The sequence below is a fragment of the Equus quagga genome, chromosome 10 (assembly GCF_021613505.1).
Source record: "Equus quagga isolate Etosha38 chromosome 10, UCLA_HA_Equagga_1.0, whole genome shotgun sequence".
NCBI classification, from domain to species: domain Eukaryota; kingdom Metazoa; phylum Chordata; class Mammalia; order Perissodactyla; family Equidae; genus Equus; species Equus quagga.
Window position 1 is genome coordinate 92,356,883 of NC_060276.1, and position 16,873 is coordinate 92,373,755.

Sequence of the window (16,873 nt, forward strand, 5' to 3'; positions counted from 1 at the left end):
TAGCCCTGAGCTAACATCTGCCACCAATCCTCCTCTTTTTTGCAGAGGAAGACTGGCCCTGAGCTAACATCCGTGCCCATCTTCCTCTACTTTATATGTGAGATGCCTGCCACAGCATGGCTTGACAAGCAGTGCGTAGGTCTGCACCTTGGATGTGAACCAGTGAACCCCGGGCCGCCAAAGTGGAATGTGAGAACTTAACCACTGTGCCACCAGGCCGGCCCCAACAAATTTCTGTTTTTAAAATAGTCCCTGAAATCAAAAAGCCATGAAAAGACTGCATAAGGAATGAAACACGAGGAGAAATTGAAAAGTTAATTTATTATATGAATAAACATAAACAATATTTGAGTCAATGGCTGCAGAGAAGCAGCCTGCAAAAGCTCACATCCACAATTTATTGGCTAGGGAGTACTGACACGTACACTCATAACCACAGCACTAATGTTCTAAGGTGGTTTCCAAGGAAATGCTGCATTTGACAATCAGTTTTAATGTTTATTTTCCCATTTACAAGGCTGAAAAGATTAAACCCACATTCAATTAAAGTCTAGCAGGATCAGGCATTCAAGTTGTAAAGCACAATTATCAAAAGATGCTGCTATGTCCTTTAGGAAAGATGACAGATACAAAAATGATAAACTCACTTGCCATCAAAAGCAATTTCTCAGATTTCAGTGGGTCTTTTTCCTCCAAGTACCATGTGTTTGGGTGCTAATTTTTGTCAGCAACTGATGGTAAGAGAAAAGGCAACTGCTGGGTTCGCTCCAAGAGCAAAGACCATTTACACTTGCCCTTCCATAAGGCCAAAGGCCAACGTTATTCACTCAAGACACTCATGTGGGTGATGCTACTTGTTTCTTTTCTAACAGTAAAAAAATAATAATAATCTGTTTATGATTTGAATAACTAGAATAACAACTCCTTAAATATGCATGGCACTTTAAAAATATTTTCAAAGCATTTTCACATCTATTATTTAATTTGATCTTTCTGACAACCTCGTGAGGTAGGCTGGGCAAGGATATCATCCAAATGTGGTGGGTGAGTAAACTGAGGCATAGAACAATGAAACAACTTGCAGGGCTGGACAGGGAGATGCCAATCTCTACACTGTGCCATCTCCAGTAATGAAGAGAGAAAGTCTAAAAACATGTTTGATGATCTTATTTCAATATATTTTGAGGATATACTTCACCTCCTTCCAGCCAAATGATAGTAATTCAGTTGGAGCAGCTGTCATGACAAGTTATGGCATGTAATTAATTAGACAAAGCACTGAAAGTTTTACAAATTCGAATTATAACTGAAAAACATTTTAACTCTCAACACGAGAGGGAATTTGCTGGTTTGTTTGTCTTTAGGGCAACCTAGGTCTGCAGTCTGAATGATAATTTTGCCATTTTAGAGGTATAATATAAATAACTTCAAAACAAAAACTCTCAGTTCACTGTGACTTCAATGTTCACCATGTGGAAAAAAACAAGCAGTGGTTTCTCTACCACAAAGTCAAGGGACATACATGGCCCCAAAGCAGGGGCATCTGTATATCAAGGGTTAAAGATGACAAAATGTCCAATTTAGTTACCAAACCTCTTTGTCCTTATAAATGTGGCTTATAATTGGGCTTTGGGAGTCTGACAGAGCATCACTGTTAGTTTGGTTTTGGGTCACTCAAGCTGCTTACCTATCTTCTACATTAAAATTACTTAAAATGTATTTGAAGGCTCAGATTTTGTAATGGGTCTTGAGACAGGCTTCCAAACCAAGGCGGGGAAGTAAATACCGGTCTCTCTATCCCTGTCTGACTACAACTCCTGCTCAAATTCACCATTTTTAATCTATCCCCTCACAGACTGGCTGTTAGAAACTGGACGGGTCAGAAAATTCAGCCATTATAGGTCCTTAGACTGTCAATGCTGATTGACTTGCAATGTCCAGCCTAGTCATTGACAGCTCACCTGTTTCCAGGTAGTTCATTAACAGGGTTTTTATGGCAGAAATAATGGCAATAGATCAGGCACTTTCCCAAGACAACTGAGGATATGCTACAAAACCCTTTTATGAAACAAATAGGGTTCTGGGTTAAAGGAGAAATTATATTGAAGACAGAGAGTGTAGGAGGATAAAATTGGGGATCTTGTTCAAATCAAAATGCACTCAAGTTAAAGACAAAAATCTGGTCATTTCACCTTTTTCTATAATTGAAAGTTTCTGAAATCAATATCTAGCTGGGGGGGGTGACTCTTTTCCTTTAAATGAAAGTGATGAAAATTAAAATGCCCTATAAACCTGCGCTAAGTGATAGATTTCTGTGGAGTTTTCTAGAAAAACAAGTTAACCAAGGTAACTCTTGTCTAAAACTTTCTTGACAGGCAAGGAGGGGGGGGAGTGAATACTATGAGTTTTATTTTCCTCTTTCTTAGGAAGGCAAATCCTAGCAAATTCTAGAAATTTCCCAGAATTGTAGGACAGGACTGAACCTTGAAGAGGTTTAAGCCTACCTTCTAGCAGATTCAGATCTTCAACCATCCTGAGAAGAATTCTGCTTACAAAAGTCTATATAATTTTAATGTTTTAACAACCTTCTTGATCCAGAATTTCTTCAACATATTGAAGGAACACAACTTTCCTAAAATGCTAGGGCTTCCACAACCAAATTTAGAATTCAGTTTTACATCCATGGATCCTGGGGAATAGTCCCAAATCTAGACTTTTGAACCAATTAGAGATAGCAGGCCAAGGTGGCTACAGTTGGTTATGTACAAAGAGCCCTAATGAGATGAAAATGGAATATCTCTGTATTTAAAAACCAAACATGAACAGCCCTCTCGGAAAACTCTGACAGGAATGATGTTGCTGATGGTGAAACCCCAGGAACCTTCTTTGGTGATCAGGACAGTTCTTGGGTGAAACTATGCTCAGGGATAATAAAACATTAGGCTACCCAGACCAGCAATCCAGAAAACTAGAAAAGAAGAAAACCACTGTCCTCATTTTACCTGATGGATGTAACCAGCCCAACTCAGATATCATCGATACTTTTTCAGTGAAAAGGCCAGTAACACCCGGGAGAACATGGTCAACTGTGCATGGTGGTGCCTTAGGCTGCCCCTTCAACACTCAGGGGTTTCCCTGGCTTCTCCCCATAGTCCCCATATGCCCAAAAGCTCTCTAAAGGGGAGCAACTCACAAAGAGTTGAGAGCTAACTTCCTGCTTTGTTAACTGCGCAGGGCTCATCACTTGTGTGAGGAACAGGGATCAACCCAGAATACATATATCTGTGCCCCAAGAGACTCAGGTCCTATTAAATAGAGCAGAACTCATTGGGATTCAAGATCTCGCTGGGCATAGAACTTATTTTACTGCTAGAAGGTGTCTCATCTATGTCCGCAGGTGACCTAAGATCTGCCTTTCCTACAGACTCACAGGATTTCTGCCGCCTGCAGTCACAGCAAACACACCTTAGCCACTCCTGAAGGCCTTCAGAAACACTGGTGGAAAAGAGCTTTTTGCAAGGATGGAAGAACTGATAGAACACGAGCATGAACAGAATGGCTGTGCAGTACCCAATGAGCAACTGCAGAATCAACAGAGGTGCACACACATACATATAGATGTCGGTCTTGTAAAGATACCACATGAGGAGGAGGAAGGCGTTCTCAACGAATCTCAGCATGTAGTACACCAGTAGCTGGTACCAGTTCTGGGACTTGCTGATGAGGTCAGGGTTGTTGATTTTCAGCTGCACAGCTGACCAGCAGAACATGTTGATACCAGCATAGAGGAAGGTGAGGAAGCACAGCACGATGGTGGTGCCCACGCGACTGAGGGCCTTCTCGATGTTCTCAGGGAACGGGGAGCCACTACACCAGAAGAGGATCCAGGGGTAGAAGAAGAAGCTGAGGAAGTTGATGAGTATGATCATCACCACCCAGGCCTTCAGGACGGAAGTAAAGAGGACCAGGACCACAACTCGAGTGGCAATCTCAAAGCTCCTCCAGAGGAAGATACAAACATAGGCCAGAGGCTTGACTTTTACAAGGTATTCATCGTACTTGATCTTGATGGCTAGGATGTTGCAGCGCAAGGCTCCATACACAATGGATAACAGAGATAGGACCATAAAGAAACCTGGGGAGAGAAGAGAATGAGCACTGTCAAGTCTCACCTCCACCAAGAATCCTACTGTGGCAGACACTCTGTCAATCCACTGCCCATATTCCTTCGATCCTTCTGTTTTATGTACACAGGCTGACTTCCAGCTCCCAGTATCTGCTCACTGTGCCTGAGGGCTTTTTCCAGGGTTGCAGAAGGCTGCTCTGCCCAGGTACCTGGCAGGCCCGGGAGAGCCGTCAATACCCCAATTCTAGCCCTGATAAGAGCTGGAATATAACTACCCTAGCTCCCCCACCCCTTGGGTAGAATAACTCTGAGGCATGTGTTCTATAATATTTACCAGTATTTCCTCATACGATTACTTTCTACTCACCCACGGTCTAATAAAGCTCCCATTATTGGCTGCCTCCCCTTCCCTGTCTCATTTCCCTTCTCCCGTCTTCCTTACACCTTCCTCCAAACATACATGCACTCAAATCCCCGTCTCAGGATCTGTTTCAGGGTCAACTCAAACTAAAACACCTTCCTGACCCCATCATGGTCTGTCTGAATATGTCTAGTCCTTTACGTGGTATGTTTTTCTAGCTTATAAGCTCCTGAGGAGTCAAGAGCAGCCATGTTTGATAATTCTTCTCGACGCCCCTCAACATACGCCAGTAGTAGGTACACCGACAGAAGGCACTCAATAATAAATTGCTCAGTGAGTTCCTCTCTATCTACAGGACCTTTTAAATCGATATGCTGACTACGGAATGCTCACTTTTCTTTACTCTTCAGTTATATTCTTAAATTCCACAGAGAGCTGAAGAAATGAGAATCTCACTGTGAGTGAGAGGCAATCTGTCTTGGACTGAAAGGCCTTAGTGTTTCAAGAAGTCTCAACTCTAGCTGTTTATTTCTTAAAATGACTTATGGCTAATGGGTTTATCCAGTTTATAAGCAGGAGAAGTTTGGGGGGACAAGAGGTGACTCACTTAAGGGGAGCATGGTACCATGTCCAAGAGCATGACACTGTTAGCTGTGAGTTCTATTATCTAAGCAACGTGCTGCTAACCATGAGCACAGACTGTGTGGTCAAAACTGAAATACAACCACTTACTACAGGCTGCCACCACCTCCAGATATTGGAGCACGAAGGGACAGGAGCAGGGCTTGGAGACAGGAACTGAGAGTCTGGCTCTAGTTTTGCTCTTGTCTCACCAGGCTACGGTGGGGAAATGGCAATCTCTCTGGGTTCTGTTTTTTCACCCATAAAATTGAGATGATCATACCTTCCATGCCTGCCTCTTAAAGCGCAATGTCCATGTAACATAATTGTCTCTACCTAAATCTATAATTTTAAATGCATGAAAATAAAGGCTTTTTCTTATTATTTTATAACTGGAAGTTTGTACCTTTTGACTCCCTTCACCCATTTCACCCACCCCCCCAACCTCCACCTCTGGCAACCATCAATCTGTTCTCTGTATCTATGAACTTAATTTGTTTTGTTTTTTAGATTCCACATGTAAGTGAGATCATACAGTATTTGTCTTTCTCTGTCTGACTTATTTCACTTAGCATAATGCCCTCAAGGTCCATCCATGTTGTTGCAAATGGCAAGATTCCATTCGTTTTTTTTATGCCTGAATAATATTCTATTGTGTATATATACACTACATTTTCTTTATACATTCATCCGTTGATGGACACTTAGATAGTTTCCATATCTTGACTATTGTAAATACTGCTGCAACAAACACAGGGGTGTATATATCTTTTTGAGTTGTTTCATTTTCTTCAGATAAATACCCAGAAGTGAAATTGCTGGATCACACTGTAGTTTTATTTTTAATTTTTTAAGGAAATTCTATTCCATAGTGGCTGCACCAATTTATATTCCTATCAACAGTCCACAAGTGTCCCCTTTTCTCCACATCATCTCCAACACGTGTTATTTCTTGTCTTTTTGATAATAGTCATTCTAACAGGTGTGAGGTGATATCTCATTGTGGTTTTGATTTGCATTTCCTTGATGATTAGTGATGTTGAGCATCTTTTCATGTACCTGTTGGCCATTTGTATGCCTTTTCTTGAAAAATATCTATTTAGATCCTCTGCCCACTTTTTAATAAGATTATTTGTTTTTTTTGTACTGAGTTGTATGACTTCTTTATATATTTTGATATTAACCCCTTATGAAATATACAATTTGCAAATATTTTCTCCCATTTGGTAGGTTGGGAGAAACCTACTTTTTCATTTTGTTGACGGTTGATGGTACAGCATGGTGACTATAGTTAATAATACTGTGTTGCATATCTAAAAGTTGTTAAGAGAGTAGAAGTTAAAAGCTCTCACCATAAGAAAAAATTCTCTAACTATGAGTGGTGACTGATGTTAACTAGATTTATTGTGGTGATCATTTTGTAATATATACAAATACAAAATCATTATGTTGTATACCTAAAACTAATATAATGTATGCCAATTCTACTTCAATAAAAATAAATAAAATAAAATGCATGGGGATAAAGGGATTTTTTCTTATTTAAGTTCTGAATCAATGGAAAAACATCTATATTTGGTGGGCATAAAAACTCTGAAGCCTTGGCACTTATTTGCCCGGGAGAAGCTCAGTTTTACTCAAAGCATCAACTTTTCCCACAGTCTTTTGGCCCTGACTTAAATCATGGATATCATTCACTGGAAAGACTGCCATCTACTAATCGAATTTAAAAGACAGAAATATTATCACAGGAGTCGACTGGGAAGTAATTGGACTGAGTTATCTTTCCTAAGAAGCAAATTCAGGGGAGCATTGGGAAGCAGTGCATACTGACACTTGTGATATATTTTTATATGTGTGGTAAAAGTTTCTATACTTTAAGGATTCAGTATTGAATCCTTTTCTTTCAGTTCTAATGTTTTCTCTACTATAAGAAAAAATGCTCCAAATGCAGAAGATGAGCTAAGCATAAATAAATAAAGTGTAAATTATGTATTCATACTACAGTATTTATAGTGTTATACTAATGGTATTTTAACTCTATTTATTACCTTTAGCAATGCAATGACCCAAATAATTTTTAAGCATATATTCATTTTCTTGTTAGATCAATTATTTCCAAATTACATCTTTTTCTTTATCAAGAGAATTATCCAATTATTACCCAATTGGTGCTTAGAGCAATCAACCACTGAAGCCTTCTGAGACTACAAAGAAATTATCTTGAAATCACTGACTTCAATCATCACTCCCACTGTTGGGTGCTCAGTGTATAATGTGACAGATAGAAAGGGGACCAGGAAGAGAGAGATACACTTGGGAGACAAGAAACTTGTACAAAATGCTTGGAATGTGCATTTCTACCTCTAGAATTAAGCTGTTATCTAATGAATGGCTAGGATGATGCTCATGCAAATACCTCCTTATTCAGAATTAAATGGAGAAAAGTTCCCTGACACCATTTCCCAACCTTATCTTCCCACAGTCAACACAAAAGGGGATCAGTTGGCAGTCCTGCCCATTTAAGTGGTACTTCATAGAAGTCTAACATCCCCTAATAATCCTCATTTCCTATGAGTGTGTGTGTGGGGGGGGGGGGGGCGGAATTTTGCTGTTTTCATCTTTTATTAGAAGGCAAGACATTACTTTAGGCAAAGCTAACAAGAAGGCTTTGGCAATATTCCAAATGCCTGCCACACTTACAAAGCTTTTTCCCACTCAATTCCAGCCAAATGAACTCCTTCCAAATGAACTCACTTCCTACTTCACAGAGAAATTAATTGTTACTAGGCATGAATTTGCTCATTTCCTGACTTGACACCAAAAACTTAATCTGTATGTTAAGTAATGGAGAACATTCTATTCCACAGGATTCCACTTAGGAAGAGAATTCCATTTGTAGGACAAGGAGGAACAATTTCTCTGTTGCTTTGGAGAGATAACAGAGGCTGCTCTCAAGGGGGAGCATGGTAAATGGTTGTTCTCTGTAATGTGACAACTCTCTGTAGACCCTGGATCTTCAATAAAATGACTGAACTCATGAAATGCTTAGGTGGAAGAGATTTTTCAAAGAAATTAGTGAATGACATCAAGGGAGGAACTGAGGCAACCTGACGGAGTACAGTGGCAGAAGTAAACTGGAGGAGTTAGCACTGTAAGCTTCTGGAAATTGGAATTTTAACCCAATTTCTGAGGGACAGTATTTTTATGTTTTTATTTCTCAAATCGGTAGACAAGTGTCTTTTTTACTGGAGCCAGAATCTCCACCTGTGCTATACTCTATCACCTGCCTCCTTCTCAAAAATCTGGCTCCATCAATTATCATCTTTCTCTTCTAAATTTTCAACTGCTCCGTCTATCTTGGCTCTTTCTCCTGAGTGTATGAATATGCCTAGGTCAGCTGCATCTAAAAGATCATTCTTCATTGGCAAAAACGTGCATAATTGTTGAAGCTGTGTGATGGCTACATGAAGATTCATTATAATAGCCTCTCAATATTTTTGTTTGATTCAATAGATATTTATTAATTCCCAGCTATCCATCTTCTCTCAATTTGGAAGGGGGGATATTGGACAATATGGCAAGGGACATATTTTTGCCTTTTAGCAAAAGGAACTGATAAAAACAAGTTGGAATTGTGTGGCCTTTCCCAGGTCTGAAACTCTGAGGAGGGAAGCCTCTCAATATTTTTGTATGTTGGATAATTTATAAAATAATAATGCTGGGAGGCAGGGAGGAAGGAAGGAAGGAAGGAAGGGGAAGGGAAAGGAAGGAGGGAGGGAGGGGGTGGGGAGAGAGGAAGAGAGGGAGGGGAGAGAGGGAGGGAAGAGAGAGAGGGAGGAAAGGAGGGAAGGGAGGAAGGAAGGAAGGAGGGAGGGAGGGAAGGAGGGAGGGAGGGAGGGAGGGAAGGAAGAAAGGAAGGAAGGAAGGAAAAAGAAAAGGGTAAGGGAGGGAGAGACGAAGGAGCCCTCCCTTCACCCTACACTTCTTTCTGTCTACTACTACACTCTCTTTGACTCTTTCCCATCAACCCTCTTGAGTTATCTCTAATCAAAACACTAACTTTTTAATCCTCAACCCCTTGCAACCTGAATTCTGCCCTTGCTCCTTCCTAATCTCTCTGCAACATCTGATGTCGTTCATTCCCACCTTCTTGAAACTTTTCCTGTAGGACTGACACTTGATTTTCTCCTAATCATCTTTTCACTTTCCTTGCAGCCCCTTCTCAATTTCATCCATAGGTACATCTTTCTCCTCCACTCAGGAACTATGGTTTTATTTCCTCCTTCTATCCAAGGGCCTGCCAGATTTCTCTTCCTAGATATCTTATAGGTGCCTCAAAAACAAAACAAAAGGACACGGACAGAACAAAACTTACACATCCCTGAAAATCTCCTCTAACATTTCCTCTAGCAGCCCATAACATCATCACCTCAGATCATCCTACGTGTTAACTAGCACTCTTCACCTGCCTCTCCCATCACACCCAAATAGACCTCTAAGCTTTCGCTACTCAGTGTAGCATGAGTAGTTGCATGGACCAGCAGCATTGATATTGACTGGGAGATGGTTAGAAGTGCTCCACCTCAAACCCACTGAGTCAGAATCTGCATGTTAATAAGATTTTAATAAGGTTTTGCATACTAAAGTGTCAGTACTCTTGCCTTTCCAGTTCTGTCACTTGTTAGCTCTCCTATGGCTCTTGCCACAAGCTCCTAACTGATCTGTTTCTCTGCCACCAGCCTTCCTCTTCTCTGTCTGCCTGGATAAACTCTACTTGTTCTTCAAGGTTCAGTTAAATTGTCACCTCATTAATGGTGCCTTTCCTCAGCCTTCATGCATTCATTCAGTCGTGCTAAATGCTTCCAAGACTCTTCCAAGCTCAGTTAACTGCCGCTCTATTGAGATCTTACAGCCACCTATGCATATCCTTATCTCATCACTTAGTACCTTTGGTTTACTTGTCTATTACCTATTAGAGAGCCATCTCCTAGAGGTAGCTACTGTTTTATACAAATTTTTAAAATATTTTTCCAGTTAATAGAGATATAATTGACATACATCTGTATAAGTTTAAGATGTACAGCATGATGGCTTGATTTACATATATTATGAAATGACTACCACAATAGGTTTAGTTAACACCCATCATCTCATATAAAAAAATAAAAAGAAAAGAAAAAAATTCCTCTTGTAATGAGAATTCTAAGGATCTACTCTCAACAATTTTCCTCTATATCATAAAGCGGTGTTAACTAGAGTTATCACGTTTTACATTACATCCCTAGTACTTATTTATCTTATAACTAGAAGCACCTTTTTTATCACTGACACCTAGCACAGTGACTGGCACAAAGTAGGTAATCAATATACTTATGTTAAATAAATGAATGAAAAATTGCACAATCTGTGAATTGCCTTTTTTCACTACTGAATGAGGAATTTAAGCTCCGTATCTCTCACAGGCACAAGGGAAGTAAGCAATGAGAACTCTCAAAGCCCCTTACCAGAGGGTGACTTCTGGGGTTATGGGCTTCCTATGCAAATACATCTGCTTCCACGTGCCTTTCTCAATCAAGAAGTTATACCTGTTTCCAACATTTCCTGACACGTAGGATCCAAATTAGAAAGGGTCTTTGAGATTTAAGTCTACACTCTAAAAATTCTCTTTGAGGTACCTGAGAGGCCTGGAAAACAGGTAGATGTAGAAACTATGCAATATTCTCTGACCACAGGAGTAACTAAGGGAGATAAGTACTGCTTCTGGATGTGGGGCCCAACCAGAATTAAGACAGGTCTGGATTATCTTGGCAGTGTCGTGTCTTCCTGGCCAGTTATCCAGATAACTGTTCCTGCTGGATTCCACAGCTTACTCCCTGGAGTTATCCTTGACCACTTATTATAGGACCCAGTGTTCTTCTGCTTTTATTCCATCCTAGGCCCTGACAACTGGTCAGCAAATTGTTAATGACGAGGTTGACAATGAGAGAGGTCATTATCACCATGAGCTTTTACCCACATCTGCCACCCTCCCTCCCCAGTTGTTACCACAAATATTGCTTTGGTTCTTTAACAGCTTTAGTGAGATACAATTCACATACCCTATAATTCACAATTTAAAGTGTACAATTCAATGTTTTTTTGTTTTTTTTTTGTGTGGTTTTTTCTGAGGAAGATTAGCCCTGGGCTAACATCTGCCACCAATTCTCCTCTTTTTGCTGAGGCAGATTGGCCCTGACCTAACATCCGTGCCCATCTTCCTCTATTTTATATGTGGGACGCCTGCCACAGCATGGCTTGATAAGCGGTGCATAGGTCCATGCTCAGGATCCGAACCAGTGAACCCAGGGCTGCTGAAGTGGAGCATGCAAACTCAACCACTACACCACTGAGCCGGCTCCTCAATGGTTTTTGTTTTAAGTAGATTCAGAGATATGTACAACCACCACCAGAGTCAATTTTAGTACATTTTCATCACTTCAAAAGAAACCCTGTATCCTTAGCTATCATTCCTCCATCCTCCTCCCCCAACCCCCAGTGCTAAGCAACCACTAATCTACTTGCCGTCTCTATAGATTTCCCTATTCTGTACTTTCATATGAATGAAATCATATACTATGTGGTCTTTTGTGACTAGTTTCTTACACTTAGCATAATGTTTTCAAAGTTCATCTATACTGTAGTATGTTATCAGTTCTTCCTTCCTTTTTATGGTCAAATAATATTCCATTGTATGGCTATACTACATTTTGTGTATCCAATCATCAGTTGATAGAAATCTGGGTTATTTCCACCTTCTGGCTATTGTGAATAGTGCTGCTATGAACATTTGTGTACAAACATGTTTTAATTTCTCTTGGGTCTAGAGAAGTAGAATTGCTGGGTCGTATGGTAACTTAATGTTTAATTGTTTGAGGAACTGCCAGGCTATTTTCCAAAGCGACTGTACCGTTTCACATTCCCACCAGCAGTGTCTAAGGGTTCCAATTTCTCCATATCTTCACCAATGTTTGTTATTATTATTAACTTGTATTTTTATTATCATTAACTTTTTGATTCTAGCCATCCTAGTGGGTGTGAAGTGGTATCTTGTGATTTTGATATGCACTTGCCTTATGACTAATGATGTCGAGCATCTTTTCATGTGCTTATTGGCCATCTGTATATCCTCCTTAGTTGCTTTTGGTTCTTAACTATGGAACAAATTCATAATATATTTCACAATGTCCCATATGTATCTCAAAAAGTTTGCCACAATTCAAAGGCCAGAACAGCATAGACTAATTTAAGAACAATATAGTAACCCTACCCATAGCCATCAATGAGCATTTAAAATGAAAACAAAATAGTACAATTCTATCTTCTCATGCGTTTTTACTTTCCCAAAAAAAAAGGCATCAGAAAGCAAAAAGAGGATTTCCATGCTGGCAATGGCAGATTAGTTTGTTTTGGGCCACTATTTCTGCCAAGAACAAGTGGACAAACATCTGCTCGAAGGAATCAGAGATCTACCAAAGCAATGAGTACTTCTGGGGCCAAGATCTCAAAGAGAAGAAAAGTCCCAAAAGAAAATTCTGAAGCTGATTTTTCCCTCAAGACATTTGCCCATATGATAGCGGGTACTAACAAGCTAAGAATCTGAACACAGCTTTCAGCAGTCTCTCAAAGCTGATGGGTGTGGGAGCAAATATTGACATTCTGGTCCTGTAATGGTCCTGGTATGTGTCCAAAGCTTTCTGGTAGGAATCCAAAGGACTACACACTAGCAGTAAGCGTGACTAGAAATAGGTAAGCCCTCACAAAGAAGGTATATATTTCAACCAACTCAAGTTGTGATCGAATCAGGGTGATCTGTATCTAGTCCAATTGCCCGCCATAAACAAAAGTAAAGTCCCCCTGGAGAAAGATAACTCGTCCAGAACCTCAAAGCATCTCTATTTCTTACACAAACATTTGGCATTTAATTAAAAATAACATGGCATGCCAACAACAAAAATAAAAAGAGATCAAAATCCAAGAATAAAAAGCGATAATAAAAACAGACTCCTAGGAAATACAGATACTGGAATTATCTGACATGGACTTAAAAATATCTGTAAATAGTATGTTCATGAAATTATATGACAAGATAGAGAATTTATCAGAGACTGGAAACTACTTTAAAAACTCAAACGAAAATTCTAGAACTGAAAAATAAAACAGATAAAACTAAGAAATCAACAGATGGGTTTAACAGATTAGAAATAGCTATAAAGATAATTAGTACTGAGTAAAAGGCAAGTTAGAAGAAAATAGAGAAACAAAAAGCATGAAAGACTTATGGGAAAGGGAAAATGGAGAGAGAGAGAGAGAAAAGAAAAAGAGTGGGTCAGAAGCAATATTTAAAGTTATAAAGGCTAAGAATTTTCCCAAACTGCTAAAATGTCAAACTAAACCCCAAGCAGGATAAATAAAAAGAAAAGTACAACTAAACACGCCATGTTAAAATTGCTGAACACCAAAGTCAAAGTGACTATCTTAAAAGCAATTAGAAAAAAACAAACAAAAAAACAGAATAACTTCAAAGGAGGAACAGTAACAAGGACAGCTGGCATCTCAACAGAAATAATGGAAGCCAGAGGACAAAGGAATGAAAATCTGAAAGTGGAAAGAAAATGACCTCTAACATAGACTTCCATACCCAAAGATGAAGGTAAAAGAAAGCCATTTTAAGACAAAACAGAAATGAGGGACTTTGTCACCAGCAGACCTGCTCTAAAGGAAATACTAAAGGTAGTATTTTAAAGCCAAACAAAATGATCCCACATGGAAACATGAAGATACAGGAATGTCTGCACAAGGACCAAAAGGATAAATACAACTCAGTTTTTCTAACAGGCAAAAAGACTTGAACAGTCACTTCACACATACACACAGAGACAATAAAGGATGGTCACTGAAGATGTGAAAAGAAACTCAAGCTCATTAGTCATCAGGAAATGCAAATTAAAACTGAAATGAGACACTATTACACATCCACTGTATTACTAAAAGTAAAACCAAGTGTTGGCAAGGATGTGGAGCAACTGGAACTCTTATACACTGCTTGTGGGAATGTAAAATGGTACAACCACTTTTGCAGTTTCCACGAAAGCTAAACATAGGCTTTCCCTATGGCCCAGCAATTCTACTCCTGAGTATAGATGTAACAGAACTGCATATATATGTATACTAAAAGGCACGTACAAGGGTATTTTCGACACCATTATTTTATTTTTAGCTGAACAGGAAATGTTTATCTATGTAGCTAGTTTCAGGTTTTTCTACAGCATTATTTTTAATAATTCCAATCTGAAAATAACTTCAATATTAATCAAGAGAAGAAGATATCAATTCATTGTGGTGTATTTATACAATGGAATACTACACAGCAATGCTAAAGAACAAACTTCTGCTCTAAGCCACACATGGATAACTCTCACAAATACAGTGTTGAATGAAAGAAGCTAGACCTCTGAGTCCATTTATATTAAAATTTTTAAAAAACAGGAAAATCTAATCTGTGACGTTAGAAGTCTGCTTTCTGCTTAGCGGTTACTCTTTGGGAAGGAAGGTTGTGAAAGGGATTGAGAAAAGGTACCAGGGAGGTTTCTGGAAGTGCAGGTACTCTTCTGTTTCTTGACCTGGATAAGGGGCTACATGGGTGTGTTTAATTTGTGATAATTCATCAAGTTTCACCCATGTGATGAGTATAGTTTTCTGTATACATTTTATACTTCAATAAAAATGTTTATTTAAAAACATCTAGGTGTACTACTACTATACTTATTACATACTCAATAAATGTTTATTAGATTGAATTTTTTTTAAAGGCAAAAGACTGCTCTTTCATTATTGTAATGAAATTGTTTAAGAAATAATTTCCTTCCCCACTCTGGCAAAATGCCAAGCAGAAAACAAGCAGTCTAAACCCCTACTTAGATCACTATAGCAAAACTGGTTCTACAGACATAACCAGAATGACACCCTCATACTGTAGAATACATCTTAAAGTTCTAGTGACTAAGACCTTACTGTTACTAAAATCTCTCTTGAACATCTGCCAGTTTACCAGATGTTTAGTCAGAAGTTGAGGACTTTCCTTTCAATACAGATTTCTATCTTGTTTAGTACTCAGAATCGTCAGAACAAATTTTATGGCCCATCACTCACAGCACACATGATGTGATTATTACTGTCTGCTCTACAATCCCCAGAGATCCTGAATGATTTTGCTATTTTTCTCCCAGACATGTTTCGATCTCTTGCCCAAGGAGAGTGGAAGATAAAATCTCTTGCGGCTCATCTCTCTTATGCTCAAAAAAATTACTGCACTCTTACTTCTTGCCAGGGACTACTGGAAGCACTTTACAGGTACCAATCACTTAATCCTAATGACAATTCTATCAGGTAGGTACTGTTATTATCCTCATTATACAGATGAGAAAACAGAGACACAAGATACTATAAATGACCCCAGAAATCACTCAGCTAGCAGAGCTGGACAAACCTAAGCAGTCTTGCTCTCGAGTCCTTAGTCTTAACCAGCAGGCAATATAATGAGGTCTATTTCCCTAGCAGTGGTCTTAGCTCCACTTTTTCTCTCTTTTATCAACGAGAGGCAAGAAGCAGGAGTCTGCTACCCTTGAAACTGCCCAGGGCCTCAAAAAGTCTGGAGAATCCCCCTGGAGTATTTTTAGGAGTTGTCCAACTTTTCCTTCCTTCCACTGAGCCCAAATTTCGTATCTACTTTCTATTACACGAGTATTCTATATATAAAGACTTCCTGAAATCATGCTGTTTAGGCACCTGGAAGTGGGTAAGCCTCATTCCACTAGGCTGGTTTCTGAGAATCGCCTCCCAAGGCACAACCAATGATCAGAAAGAAGTGGGGCAGGCTCTTCTATCTGCCCTACCAACTTTCTTATCATCCTGCCTCAGGCAGAGAGAAGCAGCATAGTGAGTTGAGCTAGAGACAAAACAAAACAAAACAAAACAAAAGAAAACCCTTCCCTTGCCCTCCACAGCCAGACAAAGGAAGTTAGTACCCGGCCCATGTGCAGAGGCCTCTATCAGGTTATCCAACAGCAAAATGGTAGCAGGACCACCCAGAACCCCAAACGAAAAGTTCTGCTTCTGCTGCAGATTCTCAACCATGGAAAGGCAGGCAAACCTTCTTAAAAAACAGTTACTCATGTACAGTGAACTTTATAAATAATCAGGCATGTTCACTTGACCCTCCACAACTGAAATAATCTCTTGCATTTTCTGCCTTTGCCAACACTTGAACCATAGACACTCACAAATGTTTGCACACACATCCCTACCTCCTATAGTCTTTTCAACTCCTACAATAATTCTTAGTATAATTTTTTTTCCCAAATCGATCTTCCCTTCCCTCTTTTCAAATGCTTTATTCTGTTCTTCTTATTTAATGGTCTTGTTTTATATTGTTTATGGTTGTAAACAACATGAAAATCTTTTAGAAACAGGTAAGATAAAAATAATTAAAAATGGATAAATAAATGGCTTAGCCCTTGCAAAAAAGATCTGACTTCTCCTTCTGTGTGTGACTGTGCCTGCTCAGTGCCCCAATTCTAAGCTGCATTACTAAGACCTACTTCCTTTACAGAGATATGGGTGAGGAATCAGAAGGTCCTATGCTGAATTCTTCAAACACAGGCTCTAGAAGGAAAGCTGAGAAGCTATATAAGCAGCATTGCCATGCCCCAGAGAACCCAAGCACA

At 39.4% G+C, this 16,873-nt stretch overlaps 1 protein-coding gene across 1 annotated transcript in view; it reads right to left on the bottom strand.

Moving 5' to 3' along the window:
- Positions 1 to 302: 302 nt before the first annotated feature.
- XK (X-linked Kx blood group antigen, Kell and VPS13A binding protein) overlaps positions 303 to 16,873 on the bottom strand; it is a 46,367-nt gene continuing 29,796 nt past the window's right edge. The window contains exon 3 of the mRNA XM_046673984.1: positions 303 to 4,135. Coding sequence (XP_046529940.1) covers positions 3,309 to 4,135 — 827 coding nt within the window. The 3' untranslated portion in view covers positions 303 to 3,308. The remainder of the gene's footprint in view (positions 4,136 to 16,873) is intronic.